Below are 26,291 nucleotides of genomic sequence, written 5' to 3' on the forward strand. Positions count from 1 at the left end.
ACAGAGAATTCCTCCAGCTGCTTAAAAAAAAACATGGCACTTAAATTTGAGCATTTTACTACTAGTCACTCAAGGCTTTTCAGAGTAAGAGGTTGCTGTAGCACTCTTGATATACAGTGGGGCAAATAAGTATTTAGTCAACCACCAATTGTGCAAGTTCTCCTACTTTAAAAGATTAGAGAGGCCTGTAATTGTCAACATGGGTAAACCTCAACCATGAAAGACAGAATGTGAAAAAAACAACAGAAAATTGCATTGTTTGATTTTTAAAGAATTTATTTGCAAATTAGAGTGGAAAATAAGTATTTGGTCACCTACAAACAAGCAAGATTTCCGGCTGTCAAAGAGGTCTAACTACCTCTAAAGAGGTCTAACGAGGCTCCACTCGTTACCTGTATTAATGGCACCTGTTTTAAGTCATTATCGGTATAAAAGACACCTGTCCACAAGCTCAGTCAGTCACACTCCAAACTCCACTATAGCCAAGACCGAAGAGCTGTCGAAGGACACCAGAGACAAAATTGTAGACCTGCACCAGGCTGGGAAGACTGAATCTGCAATAGGTAAAACGCTTGGTGTAAAGAAATCAACTGTGGGAGCAATTATTAGAAAATGGAAGACATACAAGACCACTGATAATCTCCCTTGATCTGGGGTTCCATGCAAGATCTCACCCCGTGGCGTCAAAATGATAACAAGAACGGTGAGCAAAAATCCCAGGACCACACGGGGGGACCTAGTGAATGACCTACAGAGAGCTGGGACCACAGTAACAAAGGCTAGTGTCAGTAACACAATGCACCGCCAGGGACTCAAATCCTGCACTGCCAGACGTGTCCTCCTGCTGAAGCCAGTACACGTCCAGGCCCGTCTGCGGTTTGCTAGAGAGCATTTGGATGATCCACAAGAGGACTGGAAGAATGTGTTATGGTCAGATGAAACCAAAATAGAACTTTTTGGTAGAAACATAGGTTCTCGTCTTTGGTGGAGAAAAAAAAACTGAATTGCATCCAAAGAACACCATACCCACTGTGAAGCATGGGGTGGAAACATCATGCTTTGGGGCTGTTTTTCTGCAAAGGGACCAGGACGAATGAGCTGTGTGAAGGAAAGAATGAACGGGGTACGTGTATCGAGAGATTTTGAGTGAAAATATCCTTCCATCAGCAAGGGCATTGAAGATGAGACGCGGTTGGGTCTTTCAGCATGACAATGATCCCAAACACACAGCCAGGGCAACAAACGAGTGGCTTCGTTAGAAGCATTTCAAGGTCCTGGAGTGGCCTAGCCAGTCTCCAGATCTCAACCCCATAGAAAATCTGTGGAGGGAGTTGAAAGTCCGTGTTGCCCAACGACAGCCCCAAAACATCATTGGAGAGGAGATCTGCATGGAGGAATGGGCCAAAATACCAGCAACAGTGTGTGAAAAGCTTGTGAAGAGTTACAGAAAACGTTTGACCTCAGTTTTTGCCAACAAAGGGTACATAACAAAGTATTAAGATGAACTTTTGCAAATAAATTATTTAAAAATCAAACAATGTGATTTTCTGTTTTTTTTTTTTCACATTCTGTCTCTCATGGTTGAGGTTTACCCATGTTGACAATTACAGGCCTCTCTAATATTTTCAAGTGGGAGAACTTGCACAATTAGTGGTTGACTAAATACTTATTTGCCCCACTGTATCTTGACAATATTATGACCATAGTTATGACAGTTAATTTCTTTACACCAAGCGTTTTACCTATTGCAGATTCAGTCTTCCCAGCCTGGTGCAGGTCTACAATTTTGTCTCTGGTGTCCTTCGACAGCTCTTTGGTCTTGGCTATAGTGGAGTTTGGAGTGTGACTGACTGAGCTTGTGGACAGGTGTCTTTTATACCGATAATGAGTTAAAACAGGTGCTATTAATACAGGTAACGAGTGGAGCCTCGTTAGACCTCGTTAGAGGTAGTTAGACCTCTTTGACAGCCAGAAATCTTGCTTGTTTGTAGGTTACCAAATACTTATTTTCCACTCTAATTTGGAAATAAAAATTATTTAAAAATCAAACAATGTGATTTTCTGTTTTTTTTCTCCACATTCTGTCTCTCATGGTTGAGGTTTACCCATGTTGACAATTACAGGCCTCTCTAATATTTTCAAGTGGGAGAACTTGCACAATTAGTGGTTGACTAAATACTTATGTGCCCCACTGTATCTTGACAATATTACAACCATAAATATTGTCAAAAGACAATATGTTGACTGTAAGTGTTACCTTTTCATTAACCATGAAATAAAAAATATATCAACCATTTCTACTTACTGTATGGATATTTAAACAAACGTTCCTTACCCACTCTGCGTATTTCAGTAAATGATAATGTATCTTATAATATTATTCAAGAATTGCGACCAGCCTTGGCTAAGGACACTTTTAGACTTTTTACCCACTTGATAACAAGCACTGTAGTAGCATTGTCAATGGCCTTGGCCTCTGTCTGACTTAAGTTAACGTTTTCACCGATTTGCACGTTTATGAATCACGTTCTAAAAGTTTTTTCTTTGGGAAAATACGTCAGAAAATGATACAGTAACCAAAAAAAAAAAAAAAAATAGCAGCATTGTTTAGAGCAGTGCTTCTCAATTATTTTCTATTACGCCCACCCAGGAAGACTTAAATGTTTCGCGCCCCCTCCAAATCTCTGCCGCCACTGTCACTAGTATCAGTTGCCTCTAAAATTATCATTATTACAAGTACACCTCTAAATAACTTTGAGTAATTTTTATATCAAAAGATAAAAAGTAATATACTGTAGATCGACATAGAGTAATTTTTATATCAAAAGATAAAAAGTAATATACTGTAGATCAACATAGAATAAAGTATAACTTTATTAACATTGTTTTGTTTGTAACAGAAAAGACTTATAGCACATCAATTTGACTGGAAAAAAAAAAGTCATATCCAAACTATAACAATACACCCAGTGTACATTGTTTGACCATTTGATTCTGAAAAATAAAATGTAATAAAATCAATCAATAATAATTGATTAGCAACATTAACTTACGAAGACATTATGCCAAACAATTTGACCGAAAAAACAAAAATAGAACTAAAATGACAGTGTCATTGAATGGGGACAATTTTTATTTTTGCTGCAGGCAGTATAAACTCCTTTGCTATGGCATGGGGTTATTTTGCATCGAGCATGTTAACAGTGCTTGCTGGTTTACTGAGAGAGGGACCATTGTTGGCAATATCGTAAGTGCAGCCAATTCAAGCTCATCAAAACTGTATTTAAGCCCAGGCGATCCAAGAGAAGGGTGGAAGGAAGAATCCCGCTGGCTTTGGAAGGAAGAAACCCACTGTCTTTCGTTGTCTTATCGGCTCTTTGCCTACTGCTTAGGTTAGTATTTTACTGATCCCCTTCAACTTACTGTCACAGACCCATTGTGTTTTCCCCCCTTTTTCAGCCAGCGATTGCGTGTATTTTTGTATTTAATAAACCATTGAACGCGTCCCTCCATTGTTTTCTGCTTTGAAGTACAACCTTGTTTCCGCAGTTGCGGACCCTAACATTGGGAACAAATCAAACCACACATTTCCAAAGATGGACGATGGACTCTCTTCCTTGGTTCTATTGTCACGGACGCAATGTGCAATTCCCCCTTTTCAGCCAGCGATCGCGTGTATTTAATAAATCATTGAGTGCACACGGACGCCTCGGGTGCGGGCGGGCCCGGGTGGAGCCGCCGCTGGTGCAGATCTTGATGGTAGGAGCAAATACCAGTATGTATTTAATAAATCCTTGAACGCATTCCTCCGTTGTTTTTTCTGCTTTGAAGCATAACTTTGTTTCCGCAGTAGCGTCAGTAGAGTAGTAGAGCAAGTGAAGATTGGCCCGCCATGATATTTTTGTCATCAGCCATCATGCCGTGACCCGGGAATTTAACACCTGTTTTCACGCACACCGCTTCCCAGGAAAGTCCCGGACATGATACTAATGCCCCTTTCCCACTGAAACTAATGGGTCAACGCGCGTTTTTTCCAAGCCGATGCAACCCACTAGCAATTGGCATTTGGCACCTTTCCCATTGACAAAAAAAAAAGCCGTGTCTTTTTTTCCCCCACCCGTCTAAACCCCCACCCCTCCTCAGCCGTGCGTAAGGTTACGTGACATCACCATGCTAAAATGCGCGTTGACAATTCATTCAGATCAAGGAAGTAAACAATGCAGAGCAACATGTAAGCTTCCTCTCTGTTTGTGTTCTCCGTTTTCATGCTTTTTACTGCCCTCAAAATGATTGAAATGCAGCAAAGGATCAACACTCTGCTTGTGCTGAGGCGACGTAGGCGGCGTGAATTCTTCTTCTACTAGCTTTGTTGTTAGCATCGTCGTAACTACGGTTGTGGGGCGTGTTAAATGGGAGGCGACTGGCACCTTGTTATGACGCATCACGTAAGAGCCTACATCACCACGTAGATTAGGGTGTTGACTGTTGACCCGGGGTTTTGCTTTCACACTGCAAGACGATCAGAGCCGAGGTGATTTTAACGCGGGTCGCTTGCCGGGTTAATTGACACGGGTCGACGCGGGTCGCTGCACCTTTCCCACTGCCACCAAAAGCCGATTGTTAGTGGGTTAACACAGGTTTTTTGGCCAGTGGAAAGGGGTATTAGACGCAACCCGTGAAATGTCCGCGTAATCTCCATGTCAGTGCACCCGAGAAATTGTTTTCAAATGCAACTGCTGCACGGTTAAATCCCACGATATTCCTGATGTTTCAGAGTGTGTGAAAGGGGCTTATGTTTCCCCGAGGTCACATGCGCCACCCCTGGCATGGCTCTGGGGGGCGCGCCCCACTATTTGAGAAGTGCTGGTTTAGAGTAACACATTGGGGGGGAAAAAGAACTACAAACTAGTTAATTTTTGGAACTGTGAACTGAGTGATGAATTATTAAGAACTATGAATTGAGCTCTTTCATTTTAAATATGTAAACTGAAATTTGAACTATATTTTGCAAAGGAAATTAACTTTCCCATATGTGGGTATGAGCCCAGATTCTGAATTATTTTGGCGGGGATTTTTTTTTGGTGGTGGGGGCAGTTTTTAAATTTTTTAAAATTATGATTAATAATTGTAAGGATAAGTAGCTTGGAAAATATATATACAGTCATGTGAAAAAATTAAGACACCCTATGGATTTGCATTTTGCATTTTCTAACATATTTCGGCATATGGGTTTTTAATATCAATTTTAACAATCTTGAGAGATTCAAGTAATAAAACTAAACAATTACAACTGAAAAAAAGATTAAAAAAAAAAAAAAATTCTGTAAATTTTAAATAAATGCAATTTTTGTTGAGGACTAAATAAACACACGCCCCACATTCAATCCCACTTAAAATGGCTAAAATCACACACAGGTGTATCCAGTGTTGTGAAGGAGGCTTGCTGTATTTTAACCTCATATTTAGTTTGGTGTGCCCCTGACTGTTGAAGTGAGCGAAATCGCCTTCAAAGATTGTAGACACTTATGAGTCTGGTAAGAGATTTCAAAAGATCTCAAAAGAATATAAAATCAGCCATTCCACTGTCCGGAAAATAGTCTACAAGTGGAGGCCATTCAAAACAACTTCCAACATGCCCAGATCGGGCCATCCAAGCAAGTTCACCCCGAGAGCAGACCGCAAGATGCGAAAAGAAGTCTCCCCAAACCCTAAAATGTCATCGCGGGACCTACAGCAGTCTTTTGCTACTGTTGATGCTACAATCAGAAAGAGACTTTACAAGTTTAACCTTCATGGGAAGTGTGCAATGAGGAAACCTTTGCTCTCCGAGAACCACATGAAGGCCAGACTGAAGTTTGCTAGAGTGAATGTGAACAAAGACCAGGACTTCTAAAATAATGTTCTTTGGACAGATGAATCTAAAATTGAATTATCTGGAAACCACAACAGAGGACATGTTTAGCGTAAACCCAATACAGCATTCCAGGAAAGGAACCTCATTTAAACTGTGAAGCATGCGGGTGGAAGTGTCGTGGTTTGGGGATGCTTTGCTACAGCAGGACCTGGCCAGCTCACAATCATAGAATCCACCGTGAGTTCTATCGTGTACCAGAGGGTGCTTGAGGAACATGTGAGATCATCTTTGGAAAAAATTAGAGCGGAAGTGAAACTAGACCCTGCAACATGACAATGACGCAAAACATACCAGTAAATCCACCAAAGGCTGGCGTAAAAGGAAGAAATGGAGAGTCCTGGAATGACTGAGTCAAAGCCCAGATCTTAATCCCATTTAGAGGCTGTGCGGTGACTTAAAACGGAATGTACATGCATGCAACCCCTCAAAAATCTCACAGCTGAAAGTATTCTGGGTTGAGGAGCGGCGACTTTCTTCGGACCGATGTCAAAGACTTTTAGATGGTTACAAAAAGCATCTCACTGAAGTTATTTCAGCCAAAGGGGGTAACACTAGCTACAAGTATTAGGTAGTAGGGTGCCCCAAGTTTTTCCTCAGTTAGAATATGCATTTTTGTTGATATATTTGGTTTAATGAGTAAAACAATGTTAATTTGGTTGTTTACCTACAATTAAATCACTTTGTTTTCCAGGGATAAAATAAAGCAAGATCAGACATTGATAAGTGAACATTTCCTAATAAAGAACTGAATATTTAATGTTTTTTTTGACAGGACTGTATAAGAATAACTCCTTTTTTTATTTATTTTATTTTTTTTTACTTGCCTTATAAAGTGTTAAAGTTCTTAACTAGAAATTATTAAAGTTTGAAAAAGCTGCAGTGACTTCTATCCCTGAAAGGGTTCAAATACGACTCGCATAAGTGGAGTTTAAGGGAGGGGCAGGCCCCCCTTGGTGGCCGAAAGGTGTCATTGCATGTAATTGACGTGCCTATATATATATAAAAGTATATATATAAAAATAGGAGAGGGCAATTTTATTTTTCAAATGATTTTTTTTTTGATTGAAATTTTTTTATTGAAGCAACTTTTTGGGGGATTGAATGATTTAGACACAAATGTCATACCCATAATATGGCCCAAACACAAAAAGGATTGCTAAAACAAACTTTTTTAATGAAAAATTAAGTGTCAAAATGCAAATTTTTGAGCCTCAAATACGTTCTTGCATTCAAACCCTTTTTTTTATTATTGATTTTTTTTTTGATTGATTGAAGTGATTTTTCTTTTGAAAACATTTCATGTTCGTATGAAGCAAATTAATTTTTTGAAAGAATAATAATGACACAAATGTCCCAGCCAAAATGTGGCTATGTGACAAAAAACAACATTACTTCAATCAAAAAAGGTGCTTCAATCAAAATAAAAACAAATTGACTTTAAAAAAAAAAAAAAAAAAAAAAAAAAAAAACCTTTCAAATGCATTTTTTTTTATTGAGGTGACTTTTTTATTGAAAATATATATTTTGATTGAGGCAACTTTATGTTTTGATTGAAGCATTTTTTTTGACTGAATAATGACACAAGACACAAAGCTACAGGGGATACAATTTTTGAATGAGGTAACTACATTGGCACGACACCGGCGGGCGTATCATATTCAATAGATGATGATCTTGGTGAAAAGTATAGCTGTCCTGCCAGCATCCTGATTTAGAATTCCCCTCAAGAATAATTGGAGACAAAAATAATGCTCATTTTCAACTTATCATGATAAATATTCTTGTAAGTTAATTTTGTGCTGACACTGCGTTTCGTGGTCATCAACATCTTGTGCCCCTCCTGCCCCAAAAGTCAAACTCCGCCTACGAATGCGAGTGTTTACAGTTAAACTCGTATCTCAAGGCAGCAATACAGGTAGTGATCGCGGTGCTTTTAAATCAATGTCAGCTTTCGTCCTCTTGGTGCCGCTGTTCTGACATGACAATTGAATCCCACTCTGGAAGCCGTCGGCGCGCGGCGTACTCACTCACACCTTCACGCATTCACTCCCTCTCGCTAGCTCGAGCTCTCCTCACGCCGTCACTCGGGTATCTTGCGGGGGGCTGAGAGTGCGCAGTGCGGCCGGCCCACCCGGGGAGTGGTTCCGCTCTTTGCCGTCAGTCACGCAGCCCGAGGAAGGCGCGTACGCATCCCAGACGCGAGCGGCGCACGTCGGCAACTTGACCGCCAGTCCCGAGCCAGACACACGCGCACGCACAAGTTGGTGGACTAATCTCGCTCCAGTGGATTTTCCCCTGACGTTCACCTGTTCCGGCGCGCGCAAAAATGGCGAGAGACGGCGCCCGGTCCTCGTTTTGGTCCGCCCCGCGGCTGCCGCTGCTCCTGGCGGTGGCCGGGCTGCTCATCGCCGGCCGAGGTAAGCTCAGGCGCAGGCGGTGCATGCAGGAAACGATCGGTAAAGTTTACACAGGCTGTCACTTCCCGCGCGTGGACTTTGGCATGTTGTTGCTTTTCTTTGCTGTTAAGTCGTCGGCTTCGGGTGGCAGGTGACCGCTCGGGGACCTTAATCCGCCCTGAGCCGCCACGCACGGCTCACGTTCACCTGCTGGAATGCACCGTCGGACACCCGCGGAGCTGCTGTCATTCCGAATGAATGGCAGGAGTGCGCTCTTGCGTCTCCCTGGAGAAGACACTTATCGGTTTAATATCACCAACACGTGTTCCTTGCAATCTAAACAGCTATATCAATCCATATTTTTGATTTATGTCACCACATCATAGCAGCATTAAAGTTGTCAAGGTGCCCCTCAAGGCATGTGAATTATGGTTTATCCTTCCCCTCACATGCATGTTTTAGCACATGCCCCATATATGTAGTCGTACATTAGCCCACACTCTCTATAAATAACCGTGATTAATTAAGACGCCTGCTTTCCTATGGCAACTTTGCAAGGGATTGTAGTTTATTGATCGTGGCTGTTTCCCTCCAGACGCCATTGATCAGCTTTGGGTGGAAACTCTTGAAAGTGGTTTATTAATGAAAAACGCTAATTAGATGGACCACGCCCATTTCCCCTTGCAGTAGGGGTGCAAAGCTGCTGTTTGTGTCAGACACCTGCCATTGCTGCTTGTTTTGCCTCCAATCATAATTGACTGGGCACAAGGGCAACTCTTGAAAATGGGTTGTTAATGAAAAACGAGAAGTAGGAGGACAATAGACATCATCCTACTCAGTATGTGTGCTGAGCTGTTGTTTGTGTTCGCCCGCAAACATGATTTCATTTTAAACCTTAATTTACTTAAATGATTCATCCGGCATGCTGATAACTACACTGAAAGTGGTTTATTGATGAAAAAACATGAATAAGGACTATGCCTCGTTTCTGCCACAGCATATGTTCCAAACTGCTGTTTGCATTTGAAACTTGACTTGGTTGGTTTATTTTGCCTCAAATCATAATTGATCAGATATGAAGGCAATGCTTGAAAGTTTTTGTGAACAAAAAATAAAAATGACAGCATGCGTGGAAAGCAGCTGTTTCTGCTTGAAACCAGCATTTTTTAAAACTGTATTTTGCTTCCAATCATGATTGATTAGGCACAAGGGCAACTCTTGAAAATGGTTTGTTAATGAAAAATGAGAAGTAGGAGGAGAACAGACATCATCTTCCTCAGCATGTGTGCTGTGGTACTGTTTGTGTTCACCCGCAAACATGATTTCATTTCAAATCTTAAATGATTTATCCGGCATGCGGGTAACTACTGATAGAGGTATATTAATGAAAAACGTGAGTAAGGACAAGCCCTTTTTCTCCATCAACATGCGTGCCAAAATGCTGTTTGTGTTTGAAACATGTTTTTTTTTTCTTTCTGTATTTTGCCTCCAATCATAATTGATAAGATATAAACAGTATTGGATGAAGTACTTAATTGGTTTACTTAAGTAAAAGTACAGATACAGGGTCAAAAAAATGCTTAAGTAAAAATACAGTGGTACCTCTACTTACGAAATTAATTGGTTCTGGATGTCTCGTAAACTGAGAATTTTATAAGTAGAGACGCGTTTTTCATGTAAATGTCCTAATCCGTTCCAACCCTCCCAAAATTCGGACATAAAGCTTTTATAATGCATTAAAATGCATCAAAACATGTGACAAATACATGTTATGATTAGATTATTGCACAATAAACATAAAATCAGAGTTGGGGAAAATTAAAAAACAAACAAAAAAAAAAAACAAAAAAAAAAAAAAACAAGAATAGAGTAAAGAATAAAAGTTAATACACTCATGTAAAGCTGTTGGAACGGGGCGAATGAAATGGATGCTGGGAGGCACACATACAATAGAGGTCCCTCTTAGCCAATTGGATGCCAGGATTGCTAGGCAATAGGCAATGGCAGAGCAGCTGTAAGTATGTTATGTTCAGTGAACTCTGGGAGCTGGGAGTACCAGCCAGGCAATATTTTCTTAACCTGAAAAATCTGTATGTAGAGACTTTCGCAAGTAGAGCTACCACTGTGCAAATATCTAAGAAAAAAATGACCCCAGTAAAAGTACAAAAGTACTTGCTTTAAAATTTACAAGTAAAAAGAAAAAGCATTTTCTCCCTATGCAAAAATGTGATCCTGAAAAATGTGCAAAATAGAAAAAAACAAGCAATAAAATTGACTGCATTGTAAACAGATGCTTAACAAGCTAAAAAAACTCCAAAACTTAACTTGATGGCGGTTTTCAAGCAACTATCAGATGCCTACCCTCACCTACTGTACAAGCGCGTACAGCACCCATTTGAAGGTGCGCCGCTTTCACTGTTGTTTTCTATTGGTCAATACAGGTAGGCCCCGAGTTATTACGTACTCGACTTATGTGATTTCGACTTTATGAGTCTCGACCGTCATCCAGTCGTTTTTTTTTTTTTTTTTATTTGCGTAGACAGTACCTTATCTCATAGTATATATATATATATATATTTACTTTACTTTACTTTATTAATATGATGTGTTCAGTCCTCACTAAATGTGAATTTGCTCATCTTAACAGACAGCAAACAAGGCAATTGTGGTTTTTGAAGCTCTTTACTTCCTTCACTTTTGACAATTTGTAAAGCTGTAACACACATATATACCCTTGTCCCAAACTACTCACATTTTACAATGAAACACTTGACACAAAACAGTTGGTGTTCAAATGTCCATCTAGTGTGATCACTATGTAATTTTAGTAGATTAAATTAGCCTAATTTGCCTGACAGTCCGTTATATTAAATGCAACTTAATTGTCATAGAAAATTGCTCACACATAACTCCAAACTGTAGCTCTAAACTTATTTGCAAATGCATACACAAACACATAAAAGCTGAAACAACTTACAGCCTGGGGCCAAACCAGAGCGCAGCTGTACTTTATCCATTTCAGATTAGTCTGCTCCTCAATCATACAAGGCGACAGACCAGCCAGTCCCAACGCTGCCACCAGAGGGAGATTGTATGCTCCATTATTGAACAAAATACAATACTTTTGGACTTTTTGGATTGTTATTTTGAGATTTAGGGGTACTTAAAGGGTTAATTCTGACTTACGCAGAAATTCGGCTTACGTCGCCAGCGTAGGAACGGAACTCGTTTGTAACCTGGGGACTACCTGTATGTTGATCACCTGCTTAATCTTGCTTGTACTTGTGTTGCTCCCTCTTGTGCTCAATATCGGTATAGTTGCACAGGGCTTTTTGATTGCGCTGGGGTCATGAAAACGAATCTATCAATTCACAATGACAGAAAAACAAACAAAAGTAACGTTTAACGCAGGTGACATTTGAAAAGTAGTGGAGTTAAAAAGTACATATCCGAGCTCTAAAATGTAGTGAAGTAAAAGTAAAAAGTTCCACTTCATATTTGTATTCAAGTACAGATACTCAAAAATGTACTTAAGTACAGGAAAAAAGTACTTTTACTTCGTTCATAGACTTCATAATATATTGACGGGACGTGGGGCGCGGGGCCGATTAATAGGGGGCCTATCTCCGTCGAAGCTGAGTGACTGAATGGAAACACAGAAAAAGAGCATTTAGCGTTGAAAATTCTTGTGAATAAATGGTTAATTCTTTATAGATATGGACATGAAACAGTCTCAATTCTTGGTTAAAAGCAAAAAAACTGGGCAGTTAGTATTTATTTTACGTAAATGTTTCGAATGTGCTGCTAGTCTTTAGGCCACTGTGGCGCCGCCTTATCACCACAAAGAGCTTTTTACGTTGAAAATTCTTGTGAATAAGTGCTTAAATCCCTGAATTCTTTATGGATATGAAAATAAAACAGTCTGAATTTTTGGTTAAAAGCAAAAAAACGGACAGTTATCATTTATTTTATGTAAATATTGCGAATTATGACACCAATGCTGTAGCGGTTAATTTCTCCCATTGATTTTTTTCACAACATTTCAAAATGCATGCATGGTACGAAAAATATAATAATAATTACCTTGAATCCTCAAACAAATCACCCCTGAGACAATTCTTCCTGTTTGTATAGGGTACAGCTTTCGTACTTTCAACCTAAATCCGGCGTTGGATCGCTGCACGTGTTTGAGAATAATTGCGACCGATTTCGACCGACTGAGTGTGGGACGGCCCCCTACTTGAAGGCGTGGCGCAGTGTCTGGGGAATGTGTCCTGTCAATACCATTTTGAAGTCTATGCTTTGTTACATTCCACTACTGGATGTAAAGTGGTTGAAATTGGTTTATAATTAAAAAGGAGGACAAAAAAAGATTTCTGCTTGGAACCTGCCATTGTTGTCGTGTTTTGCCCACAGTCACACTTGATGAGGCATGAGGGTATGTATAGAAAATGGCTTATTAATGATAAAAAAATAAGGGTTGAGATCATCCTTGTGAGGCATGTGTGTAACAACTGACGTCGTTGCCCTATGTAATCGCCAAACTCAATTGATTAGACGTGAGGATAACCCATGAAAGTGGAATATTAATGAAAAAAATGAACGGCCACGCCTATGTCTCTTCATAAACAGCTTTTTAGGTAAATTCTGAGGGGAAAAAAATGATTTCAACAACAATTTTGTGAATGCATTTATCTTAACAGGCAATATGCTAAAGTCACAAGAACACTATGCCAGTAAACGGACAGAAAGCCGAGCATTTTAATTGGAAGTGGCCAATTTGGGAGAAATCCAAATAAGCGGAGGCTCATTCATCACTGCTTGTGGTTTTAATTATTATTGCTGTGCTGACTGTGACAAGGCTGCATTCACATGTTGCTCATTTTGTTATACTTGGCTTGTGTATTTTGAATGCGAAATGTTGTAACTCGGAGCCTCGGGCGACGTTGCTGCCGAGTTTTGTTTGTTCAAGGCCGCGCATGTTGAATTTTTAGGATGTCGCTGCCATGTAAAACAATGATTTGATTCATCAGCCGTTGGGGGGCTTTTGTTAGACGTGTTCCTAATATTGTGAACACTGCTTCTCAAACTGATGTAGCATGGTTGCGTAACCAGATATACGGGTAGTGAATACTGGTAGTGGCTATTAAGTGTTTTCTCTAACAACCTACATAATTCACTCATTGGCTGCCATTGACGGCGAGAGACGTCCAATTCATATGAACTAATGTCATTTTCATACTATAAGGCGCACCTGACCAAAAGCCGCCGCCCACCAAATGTGACACAAAAACGGCATTTGTTCATAGATAAGCCACACTGGAATATCAGCTGCAGCTGTCCTCACTGTATTATGGGATATTAACATCAAAATATATTAACCGGTAACTTTTTATTTGACAGCGGCATCATACAACTGTCATAAACCAGATGAACCACAATGAAACTTTAAACCAATTGGCTGCAAAGCTGCATTGCTTCAAGAAGCTTCATTTGGCCATCACTGCTCCCTTTGGGAGACAGTCAACCTCTGCTGCCACCTGTTTTCGTCCAACACGCCTCATACATAGCAGTGCTACAGATGTAAATTACAATCAATATTCCTCCAGTTACTGTTCTAGTTGTTTCGAGAATTACTAGTTATGATATTTGGTAACGCTTTATTTTACAGTGATGCCATAAGAATGTCATAATACCATCATAACTATGACATGACACTGTCACTGGCATTAATGAATGCTTATGACAGATGTCATTTTGTGTTATCCGGCAAGTGATCTCACTTTTGAATTGATATAAAAGATCCAAACTGGACATAAATGGAGTTAGTAAGATTATTTGCCGGATGACACTTATTGACATCTGTTATAAGCATTCAGTAATGGCCATGATAGTATCATGTTATAAATATGACTGTCTTAAGACAGTCTTATGACACCACTGTCAAATAAAGTGTTACTAAATTAGTGCTGTCGAATTCATCGCGTTAACGGACGGTAATTAATTTTTAAAAATTAATCAGGTTAAAATATTTGATGCATTTAACACATGCGCGGAATGGCCCGTTCATGCATTGCCTCAAACAGATTACAATGACGCCGTTTTTTGCACATTGAGAGCTAAGAGACAGAAAAAGGCGAGTGCACACAGGCGTTCAATGGACCGCGCCGTTTAATGGCATAAGCTTCGGCAACTCCTTCACAACAAACATAAGCATCATTTAGTGAAAGCACAACAAAAATAATATTCCTATCCCTCAAAAAAATAATGTTCACAAAAAGAAAAGCGCTCAATGCAAAGAGAACTGGCTTTCCAATCAAAATAGCTATGCAAAATACACGTAAAACTTTCTCAGACATTGATCAAACTCTATTCAAACATTTCGTTTAGCTTAACAAATACACTGGGTGGCAATATTTAGTCACAATATACAAATTATCTGAGGTCTCGTACGTTGTGAAGCCAGCACTCAAATGACGTGGATGGACCAGTAAACAGGGAACTACTGCGTCAGTCGAGGGACAAAACACACTCATTGGCTTGATTTCTACACATTGGCTTGATTTCTAATTAAAACTCGCCATTGACACCTTGTGGTGTATTTCAATCACTACCATACGTAGTTATAGACATTGTGGAAGAATGGCAGGGCGCCCGTGTGATTTCACCGCTCAGCGACGTCAACAATGGCGAGCTACTAGTTAATTTTTGGATTTAAATTTTCTACAAATTTTATTAAAACGAAAACATTAAGAGGGGTTTTAATCTAAAATTACTATAACCTGTACTAACTTTTATCTTTTAAGAACTACAAGTCTTTCTATCCGTGGACCCTTTAACAGAAAGACTGTTGATAATGTTAATGCCATCTTGTGGATTTATTGCTATAATAAATGAACACAGTACTTATGTACAGTATGTTGAATGTATATATCCGTCTTGTGTCTTATCTTTTCATTCCAACAATAATTTACAGAAAAATATGGCATATTTTAGAGATGGTTTGAATTGCAATTAATTACGATTAATTACTTTTTAAGATGTGATTAACTCGTTTAAACTTTTTAATTGTTTGACAGCCCTATACTAAATACCATAACAAGCAATTAATGAAACAACTGGATCAGTAACTGAATGAATAATTAGCACAGAACATGAATTTTAATTCGTATTTACATCTGTAGTGCTGCAATGCATGCTGGGAGGCATGTGTTGCCTGTTAATCCAAATAAATCAACAAATAAACCTCACTGGACTATAAGCCGCAGGATTCAAAATGAAGGAAAAAGTAGCGGCTTACAGGAAATTGCGGTAGTTATAAATGTGTCAATTAAAAGTTAGTTCGTTTTTAACGCTGCGCAAATAAGTGTAGTGCGAAGATCTCACCAATCAAAGGGGTGTCACCTTCCTGCGCTGCTTTCAGAATCAAGGTGGAAGTAACACAATGACAGCTAGAAAATAAAACTTCTTTATCAGCAATGCTAATTAAGTGACGCCGCTTCACCTCCCTATAGATGCGACCCCGTGCTGAAATGTCAACGATGATGTGTTTGCCGCTGATGAGCTTATCAGTCGGAGAGCAGGCGCTGATGATTATCGCTTTTCAAGCGGCGTGGCGTGATTGTGCGCAGCTTTTATTAATGACTGGTGGCACTTGTTTATGGCACAGCGGCGGCGTACTTCTCTCGTCATCGCGGCCATGCTATCGCCGGGGAGCAAACGGCACTTTTATTTGAATAAAAGGTCAACGTGAATTTGGCGCATAACAATTGTATTTATTTGGGTCCTTGCTGTTCATCAGTTATCAGTGTGTTCAAGCTGTCGGCACAAACAACCGTTTTATATTTTCCACTCGCTTTGGCTTGTTAATTCACGCAAGCAACGGGCCTGCGGGCCGATGACAATTACAGCAACAGCAAAGGTTTTGCTTCCGATAATTAACACAGCGGTGAAGTTAGAACGTGCGCCGGATGGAGGATGACAAGTCACCAAACTCGCATAATGATTAAAATGTCAACGTTTTCACAGTATATCTGGCTTGCGAAGAGAGAAAAAGTCAAGGTAAAGAGAGCTGGAGTCGACTTTTTCTTTTTACAGGTTTTTTAATTCTCTTAAATGAACAGAAGCTGACGACACGCCAAATGCACTCAATCATAAGAGCCAGGTTATCAGAAACAAAAATAATTTATTGAGTAAAAAGCAAAACAAAATTGAAATGAATCACCAATAATCACCAAAATTCTTAGCACACTGGAAATAATGACAAATGTGAATTTTGACTACCGTAATTTTTGGACTATAAGCCGCTTTTTTTCCCCCTCATTTTGAAACCCGCACTTTATAGTCCAGTGCGGCTTATTTATTTGGGTTAATAGGTAACACCTTATTTGACAGTAGCGTCATAAGACCGCAATAAGACCGTCATAATTGTGACATGACACTGTCATTATCAATGCTTATGACAGATGTCATTAACTCATTTGCTCACAAAAACGTATAAATACGTTCTATTTGAATTGTTTCAGTTGTTTAATTGTTATTTTACGTTTTTTTTTTTACAAGAGACATCTCTAGGTTTTGATGCAACTTCGCTCCAGAGCACAACGCTCAAAATCCATTTTAAAGCAATAAAACTGGCCACTGGAGGGAAGTAGCGCATTTGGTAAGAACTCATATTGGACAATGAAAGGAAATGAATGAAGAGAAATAATCAGGAAACGGAAGTTGGAAGAAGTAAGACGCTTGAGAAAAATGTGGAGAACGATGTAAAACAGAAGGCACATACCCCACACAAGTTCCCTAGTGAATTCTGTTATGAGGTAGTGGTCGCTACAAAAGAAAGATTAAAAAAAATATCATGAAGAGATAGGAGGTGGTTAGGGAAAAATTTACCACGTCTGCCGATACAGCTGCAGCCACAACAGCGTCATCTCTCAGTTCAATAGTTTAGTTATGTGTAAATAAATTGTTACTTTGCTACCAAAAGCTCTATTTGTCTTATTGTGTATGTATATGTTTAAACATTATTCAGATGTTTGGGATGTCACAAAAGCAAAAAATAGCTGTGTTAAAGTCAAAGTTATGTTTGAAATGCATGCTTTTATAAAAAACTCAATTTCTCTGTTTTTTCATTGGAAAATTGCTCAAACTAAGCTATTTTCTAATGCTGATTTCTAAAGAATGGAAAAATATATCAATTAACTTTTTTTCCTGCTGAAAGAAGAGAGTCTAATCTTTCTTTTGGTGGGTTCCATGTTTATATAGCAATAGAACAGAATTTTCTATGGGCCTTGCAAAATCAGTCAAAATCCACTAAAACGGCCTGGAGCGAAGGGAGTTGCTCCGGTGAAAATGGCCGGGAGTGAATGAGTTAAGTATCATCCGGCAAATTATGTCATTAACTCCATTTATATCCAGCTCGGATCTTTTACATCTATTCAAAAGTGAGATAATTTTGCCGGATGAAACAAAATGACATCTGTCATAAGCATTCATTAATGCTCATGGCAGTGTCATATCATAATTATGATGGTCTTATGTCAGTTTTGTGGCACCAAAGTGTTACAGAATACCAGAGCTAATGATTAATGACACAACTGGAAGAGTAACTGAGGAAATAATTAGCAAAGGACATGAATTTTGATAGGTATTTATATCTGTAGTGCTGCACTAAATGCTAGGAGGCATGTTGGACGACAACAGTGTTAACATAAGGTGGCAGCAGAGGTTGACTTTCTCCCCCAAGGTAGCAGTGATGGCCAAATGAAAAGCTTCTTGAAGCAATGAAGCTTTGCAGCCAATTTGTTTCAAAACTTCATGGTGGTTCATTTAGTCTTATGACAGTCTTATGATGCCGCTGTCAATGAAAGTGTTACCAGTTAATATCTTTTGGTGTAAATATCCCATAATATAATGAGGACAGCTGTGGCTTGTAGTCCAGTCCGGCTTATCTGTCAACAAATGCTGTTTTTGTGTCAAATTTGGTGCTCGGAGGCTTATAGTCAGGTGCGCCTTGTTGTCCGAAAATTACGGTAATTAGCAACTGTCTAGTGCACAGTTGTCAAACTTAAGTTCTGGGAAAGCAAATCATGTGCATCGACTCCATGTTTCATACTAAAATAACAAAAATTGCAGATTGTCACTTTCAAAAAGTCAAGTTTGGAAGCATTTTTTTTTTCAAAACCCCCTTTTAACATTGATTTCTTAACTGTGTATTCCTTCTAGGCTATCATACATTTTACAATACATTCGGCCCTCTGTAATTATAATGCGGCCGTGAGTTTGGCACCTGTTGTTTAGTGTTCGAGGCTTAAATTTGCTAGCAATCTGATAAAATCTGCAGAAGAAGCCTGTCTTTAAAGGACCTTTGGAAATTGGTGATCTGACACTTCAGTGGCAGTTCAACGCAAAATTGCAGACTTCATGAACGGATTCATGATGACTTGAGCTGCAACTAATGATTATCTTTATAATCGATCAATCGGACAATTAATATAACGATTAATCGGATGAATGTTACTTTTTTTCTATAACCTTCACAACTTGAAGTTATTTTAGGCATGTTTAGGCTAAACGCCTATCAATTAATTAGGTTCATATTTGTGAGAAATATAGCCGTGACCCCTTTTCACCCAATCTGTTTGGTGTCATTAATACGTCCCCAGCAAAAATTGTACATGCAGGTTATGCTGTCATATCGTCCCTACCAATGTTGAGACCAAACCTAAGACCTTGTAATAAAGTTTCTGTTAGAAAACATGTAAAGAATTTATCAGCACTCAAAGCAAACAAAAATCCTGTTCATTCAGTGCAAAAAAAGTGCTGCTGATTGATCTTTTTTCTTGTCGGCAAAGCGCTGATATAAATTGCGTCAATGACTCATTTATTTTCTTCAAACAAACTAAACAACAAAATTGAATGAGGATGCAGACTGTTATGAATCTGTTTTCTTTCTCAAATAGTTGTTCATGAATACAATCCAAATTCAATTTCAAAGCACACTCTCTTGTATGACAATTTACAGTTTAAGTTTGTGTTGAAAGGAGTCTCTAAGCGTTATAATCTGTTTTCTTTATCAAACAGTTGTTCATAAATACAATCCAAATCCAATTTCAAAGTGCACTCTCTTGTATGACAATTTACAGTTTGAGCTTGTTTTGAAAGGAGTCTCTAAGCGTTATAGGAATGGGTTTATGTGTGTGGTTCCTTTATAAAAAGAAATGAGGCAACTTTACTATGTAACAATAACTCAAGTGCTATTATGCTTCTCCAAAACAAAATACAAAGGGACACTTAAGACACTAATTAGCATAATCGCTAACTAGCTTAGCTCTCCTAATAACGTCTCATCAACAAAGAATACAAACAATACAATTGAGTTCATTTACCCACCTCTGATGGAGGCACATTGGATTTAACAACACAAAAGACTCTGAACACGTCGTAATATTGTTGATTCAGCAACCCGAACGCAGCAGCAGCAGTTAGAGCAGTGAACTTTCTCTCTCTTGCTATGATCACAAATGGGACTGCTCATAGCAGCTGGCAAAAATTGATTGTCAAATTAGTTGGCAACCAATTAATTAATAGATTTTACTCGATTGAATCGATTAGTTGTTGCAGCCTTGAAGATGACATATTTGATAGACTTTGGTTTTGTGTGTTTAACTCATTCACTCCCAGCCATTTTCACCGGAGCAAGGCCCTTCGCTCCTGGCCGTTTTACTGGATTTTGACTGATTTTGCAAGGCCCACATAAAATTCTGCTCTATTGCTATATAAACATGGAACCCACCAAAAGAAAGATTAGACTCTCTTCTTCCAGCAGAAAAAAAAACTTAGTTCATATGTTTTTCCATTATTTAGAAATCAGCACTAGAAAATAGCTTAGTTTGAGCAATTTTCCAATTTCTGATAAAAAAGAGAAACTGAGCTTTTTGTAAAAGCATACATTTCAAACATAACTTTGACTTTAACACAGCTATTTTTTGCTTTTGTGACATCCCAAACATCTGAATAATGTTTTCGTTCTACAAAATAACATAAACAACAAGACAAATAGAGCTTTTGATCGCAAAGTCACAATTTATTTACACATAACTAAACTAGTGAGCTGTTGAACTATTTGCGCACATAACAACGGGGAAGGCTCTCGGCTGCTCTCGGTTGAATGAGGTGGCTCCCAGTAATCTGATGACTCCGGATCAGGATCGGTCTCACTTTTTTCATCATCTTCATCGTTGGTTTCAACCTTGGGCTCAGGAATAACGCAACGTGAGCTCCGCAGAACGCGTGTGGAACCTGACGCTGTTGTGGCCGTCACCGTCTGTCTCATCAAGATAAATTTTTTGGAATCCGTCTTTGACGATGGTTTCGTTTTCTTTTCAAAACACTCCTCCAGTGTCGTTTGCCTTTTTTTTTTTTTTTTACGATCGTTCTCTACATTTTTCTCAAATTCTCACGCGTCTTCACAAGATCACTCCAACTACCGTTTCCTGACTATTTTTCTTCACTTTCTTGGCCCGAGATGAGTTCACTACTCCCCTCCAGTGGCCAGTTTTATTGCTTGCATTGTGTATTGCAGTTAAGGTGTAACAGAACCAAGAGATGCCTCCTTTAAAAAAACTAAATGTAAAAGACAAATAAATACGTTCTTGGGACACTGAAACAATTAAAAATAGAACGTATTCATACGTTTTTGGGAGCATATGAGTTAATCATGATTGAGGCAAAAATTTGTGCTCTTAAAAACTAAATTAAAACTCTTTAAATAAGTTTATCCCGAGTAGACATTGGGAGTTCCAGTTCAAATGGATTGGATGTCTATTGTTGTCAGTAGCAGGCAACGAGTTAATAAGTGCAACGTGAAAGCCAATACAAAAGGACCTTTGTGCCTGGACGCTAATAGTATAAGTTAAAAAAAAAAAAACAGTGTAAATCCTATTTGGAGTCTTCATGGCCTTAGCGACCTGGGACCAAGTTCCATTTGCAGAATCAGTCACCTTTTTAAAAAAAAGTAATTCTTTAGTGTAAAGGTCCACAGCTCTCTGTGGCTCATGGCACATTGACTAAATGTCAAGGGCCTGTCTTGAGAGTAGTGGCTATGTGTGTGTGTAGGTGAGCATTGCCTTTGCCTACTTTTCACACGCACAATAAAGCCCAGCCACTCGCAGACTTCTTGTTCCAGCACGGTCGAAAAGCCAAGTTGATGTTTTCGTTCCCTCACTTCTTGTCTAAGCCTTCGCAGAAAGCACTGACAAATTTGCTTCCTCCTTCACTTGCAGGATGTGACGCTTGCACACTTCACACTGTGTGATCGGGTACAAAGTTCACTCTTTGCGCGTTTATAAAATGATAAATTGACGACACTTCTATCCCGTTTTATCTACATCAGTGCTTCTCAAACGTTTTACAGGAGGTGCCACCTCAAATAATACTTTGCTTTTTGAGCACCATCATCAAGGCTAATATTAAGATGTTAGCGAGGCAGGCCAAAATGATCAGAAAAACATCCAGGTTGCATTTAATTTTATAGATCACAGTTTGAACAGTAAAACTGCTTGGATTTCAGGAATAAAAAAACAGAAATCTTGACTTAAAAATAGAGCTAAATGGTGTTAAACTTACAGGATGTTCCTAAATATTTGAAAAGAAACAGTTTTAAAACATTACTAACTACTGTATTAACTAATTTGAGTTAATAAAAACGGAAATGTACTTTGTAATTGCTCTTTGGTGGATCAAAAAGGTAATTTTAAAATTTAATCTAGTCAATCTTTCCCGTACCATTAGAGGGAACCTTTGTACCGAAGGTGGTCCTTGTACCACACGTTGAGAACCACTGAGCTACATCATTTTTTTTTTTCCAACCACTGTGCCGTGGCACAGTAGTTGTCGCAGCGTAGTGTCTGGTGTTCTGTGGAAAATAATCCACTTTCACTTAATTGATGTCAAAATGGTTTTGGAAAATGAGGGGCCGTTTCCATGGTGACTCTCTGAGAATACGAAAAATTTCAAATTTGCATTTATATGGGCCCGTCTCCATTCGAACAATTTCGCAATTCTGCATGAAAACGATGTAGTATTCATGCCAGGCCCCAGGGGGCAGTGCAGATTTACAAGGTGAAAGCGAATAATGCACTTTGACCCCACCTAGTTTCTTAGCCTGGAAAAAAATGCCAGCCCACTCGAAGCAATGGCATTTTTCTTTTGTTCAAAAAGGTACAACAATGGAAACATTCAACATATTTAATTTAAAAACATTATTAAAACAGTAAATTAAAGCCGACATTCCGCCATATTTGCTGTTTTGAATGTTTGGTAGCCCAATCTGACGTGTACGAGTGCTGACGTTATCGGCGTGGTCTCGCGCCGTGGGAGCCCTTTATATGCATGCGGAGCAAGCCCCCTCAGTCCCCCACAATTGAATTCTTCCACTTTGGAGGCAGTCTTTGCCGACACCATATGCACACCAGGCCATTCCGCTACTCAGTCATTGCGTCTTTGTGTCGCAGCCCTTAATCCGCAAATACGCAAAATCCGATGTCTGATTTGTCCAATGGTTGGTAATCATGCAATTCTCTTCCATATCAGTAAGGCTAAGTTCATAAGGCAGGTCTTAAAGCACGAATCTGATTTTTTTCGTCTTTTTCCGACTCGAGTGAGGCATTAACTTGATGGTCTGAATGGGAAAAGTTGCATAAAAGTGGACCATTTCAAATCCGATCTGGGTCACTTTCGTATGTGGTTTAAATCCGATCTCGGCCACATTTTCCCAGAATGTGGAGGCGGTCTGAACTGTCAAGTCTCCCAAATCAGAAATTATGCGGCAATTACGTCAGCAAAGAGCAGGCAAGACAGCAGTGATGTAGCTGTTCATTAGAGCGCCTAGCTTGAGCTTGGCTTTTAGTACGTAGGTGGCGGGCTGGACCGCAATGATAAAAATACTATTGCTGTCAAATTTATCGCGTTAACGGGCGGTGAATCACGTTGAAATATTTAGCGCAATTAACGCATGCATGGAATGACCCGTTCATGCGTTGCCTCAAACATTTACATTGCCTCAAACATTTACAATGACGCAGTGTTAGGATATTGAGAGTGAAAAGGCAGAGAAATACGAGCGGACACAGGCGTTCATTGGCAACTCCTTCACAACAACAAGTATAGTGGCGAATGACGTGGTGAAGAATGACAGGAGACAAACTTATTCTTAACATGTTTAATTGAACACAGCGAAGATCATACTGGTTTTTTTTACCATTTAAGGCCACCACTGACAGTCATGGTTGCCCAACTTCCCATCATGCATTTGGGCAGAACAGTTAAGTCGCTACAGTATCATTTAGTGAAAGCACAACAAAAACAATATTCCTATCTCTCACAAGAGACGATCTTTTTCTTAACACACTTAAGTCTGAAGTATGCTCAAACTGTTAGCTCCTTTAAATCAGGGCTAAAAACGCTTTTGTTTGGCACTGCACATCCATAACTGTCTATATATTTCAACCTACCTGCCTTCTATTCCTCTTGTGCTTATCGCCATTGCTGATTTCAATGATTATTAGTAGTAATAGTTTTTGCTTTATTTTTATTTTATTTTTATTTATTTATTTTTATTCTGTGATTAAATGCGATCATTTGTCTTGGTTTTTACGTTGTGTTGATTTAAATGTGATTTTTATGGTCTTCATGTGATGTAAAGCACTTTGAATTGCCTTGTGTTGAATTGTGCTATGTAAATAAATTTGCCTTGCGTTGCCTTGCCTTGCCTTAATTGAACACAACACAGAACATACTGTATACCATTTGCAGCCACCACTGACAGTCATGGTTGCCCAACTTCCCATCATGCATTTGGGCAGAACAGTTAAGTCCCTACAGAAACATTTAGTGAAAGCACAACAAAAATAATATTTCTATCTCTCAAAAAATAATGTTCACAAAAAGAAAAGCGCTCAATGCAAAGAGAACTGGAATTCCCAATCAAAATAGCTATGCAAAATACACATAAAACTTAGTCAGACTTTGCCTTGGCTAGATCTGTAATTAATTTAAAACTCGCCATTGACAACTTGTGGTGTATTTCAATCACTACCTTACGTAGTTAAAGACACGGTGGAAGAAAGAAGTAGAAGAGCCCATGTGACGGCCTGCTCGGCGATGTCAACTGTGGCGAGCTATTAGTTTTATTTTTTTTATTGAAAATTTTACAAATTTTATTAAAACAAAAACATTAAGAGGGGTTTTAATATAAAATTACTATAACTTATAGTCAAATTATCTTTTAAGAACTACAAGTCTTTCTATCTGTGGATCCCTTTAACAGAAAGAATGTTAATAATGTTAATGCCATCTTGTGGATTTATTGTTATTATAAACAAATACAGTACTTATGTACAGTATGTTGAATGTTTATGTCCGTCATGTGTCTTATCTTTCCATTCCAACAATAATTAATAGAAAAATATGGCATCTTTTAGAGATGGTTTGAATTGTGATTAATTACTATTAATTAATTTTTAAACTGTGATTAACTCGATTAAAAATTTTAATCATTTGACAGCCCTAGAAAAAATACAATGAAGAAAAGGAAAATGCGCGGTTTCTTACAGTGTGCCAAATGAGCAATATTTCAGTATTACTTACATGGCCGAGTCAGGGCAAACTGTGTAGTGTTTTTCTTTGTGTTTGTTTAATTCCTATTCAATATACAACCTAATATTGTTAACATAGTTTACTGATTCATTTTTACATTTTTGATGGTGGCGAGCCTTGGGATTATTTAAATGGAAAATATGCTGTGGCTCCAAAAAGGTTGAAAAACACTGACCTAGGGCTGCAGCTATTGAGCATTTAGGTAATCGATTAGTCTATCAATTAGTTTGAATAATCGAGTAATTGGATTACGGACATTTAACATGTTGCAGAATAAAAATAAATAAAAAAATAAAAAAATGTTGATGTCTAAAACAAAATAAACAAGTGTTGACGCTTGCATTCATTCATTTTAGTGTTTAATTTCTACTTGCTAAGATTAAACTTTCAAAATAGCATTAAATGAGAATACAAAATAAATTCCTGAGCGTTTCTTCTACTATGCAAAATTGCACTCTCATTTCACAAGAGCAATAAATGCATTTAAAAATAAATTAAAATACCGGAGCTTCGCCTCAAACAATATAAAAAAAAATGAATAAACAAATGAGGATCTAAGTACAACAAAAGAACAATTGGCTAACTTACAAAGCAAGTCCACTAACTTAAATGCTATAAAATGCTAAGATTTTTTTTTTATTTTTACAATGCTGTTAACAAATCGTTCAAACGCTAAATATACTTCTAAACGAAATAACGAATGCATCAACAAACATATTAGCTCAAAAACATATCTTATGTTGGTCTTAACAGGGAACAGCTAGATTCAGCCATATTAGACAAGTTATGGCATATTCACTGTTGCAACTGCAAACTAGCAGTTTATCCACCCAAATCAATAAAACTAAATGCGACACTTTCAAAACAAAACATTGCAACGTCACTCTAATTAAATGAATCCCCGAAGCAGCAAAATTGGATTCCAAGCTTTTTTGTAATCGAATTACTCGAGTTAATCGATTAATCATTGCAGCACTACACTGATCTACATCATACGGGACCTGAAAGTAAAGCCTAGCATTCACTTAGTTAAAAATTGTCTTTTGCTCCCCCTCAATCACGCAACAAACCACGAAACATGATTAGCAACATCTCATAATGCTAAGTGAAACTGCCTTGAATAAGTAGGGGCATGACAGCGTGTCGTCACGGCAACAGAGTGATCACAACCTGCCGGTTAAAAAGAAAGAGGAAGTTTTTCTCCAATTAAAGCGTTTGGCTGGCGGACTTTTTGCAAGTGATTGCGTCACCTTGTTTGTCTTTTCTCACGCTCGCCCAGCGGTGTGTTTCATTGATCCGGGGTCTTAATGACCTGGCGTAATGAG

The 26,291-nt window shown here is 38.7% G+C and overlaps 1 protein-coding gene across 2 annotated transcripts in view; it reads left to right on the plus strand.

The window, feature by feature from the left end:
• The first annotated feature begins 7,897 nt into the window (after nt 1-7,897).
• pvrl2l (PVR cell adhesion molecule related 2 like) overlaps nt 7,898-26,291 on the plus strand; it is a 487,014-nt gene continuing 468,620 nt past the window's right edge. Inside the window, exon 1 of one of the 2 annotated variants that reach the window (XM_057827935.1) lies at nt 7,898-8,331. In XM_057827935.1, coding sequence (XP_057683918.1) covers nt 8,241-8,331 — 91 coding nt within the window. In that variant the 5' untranslated portion in view covers nt 7,898-8,240. The remainder of the gene's footprint in view (nt 8,332-26,291) is intronic. The other variant, XM_057827936.1, reaches the window with a different exon arrangement.

Source organism: Corythoichthys intestinalis, chromosome 22 (genome assembly GCF_030265065.1).
Source record: "Corythoichthys intestinalis isolate RoL2023-P3 chromosome 22, ASM3026506v1, whole genome shotgun sequence".
Lineage (NCBI taxonomy): Eukaryota > Metazoa > Chordata > Actinopteri > Syngnathiformes > Syngnathidae > Corythoichthys > Corythoichthys intestinalis.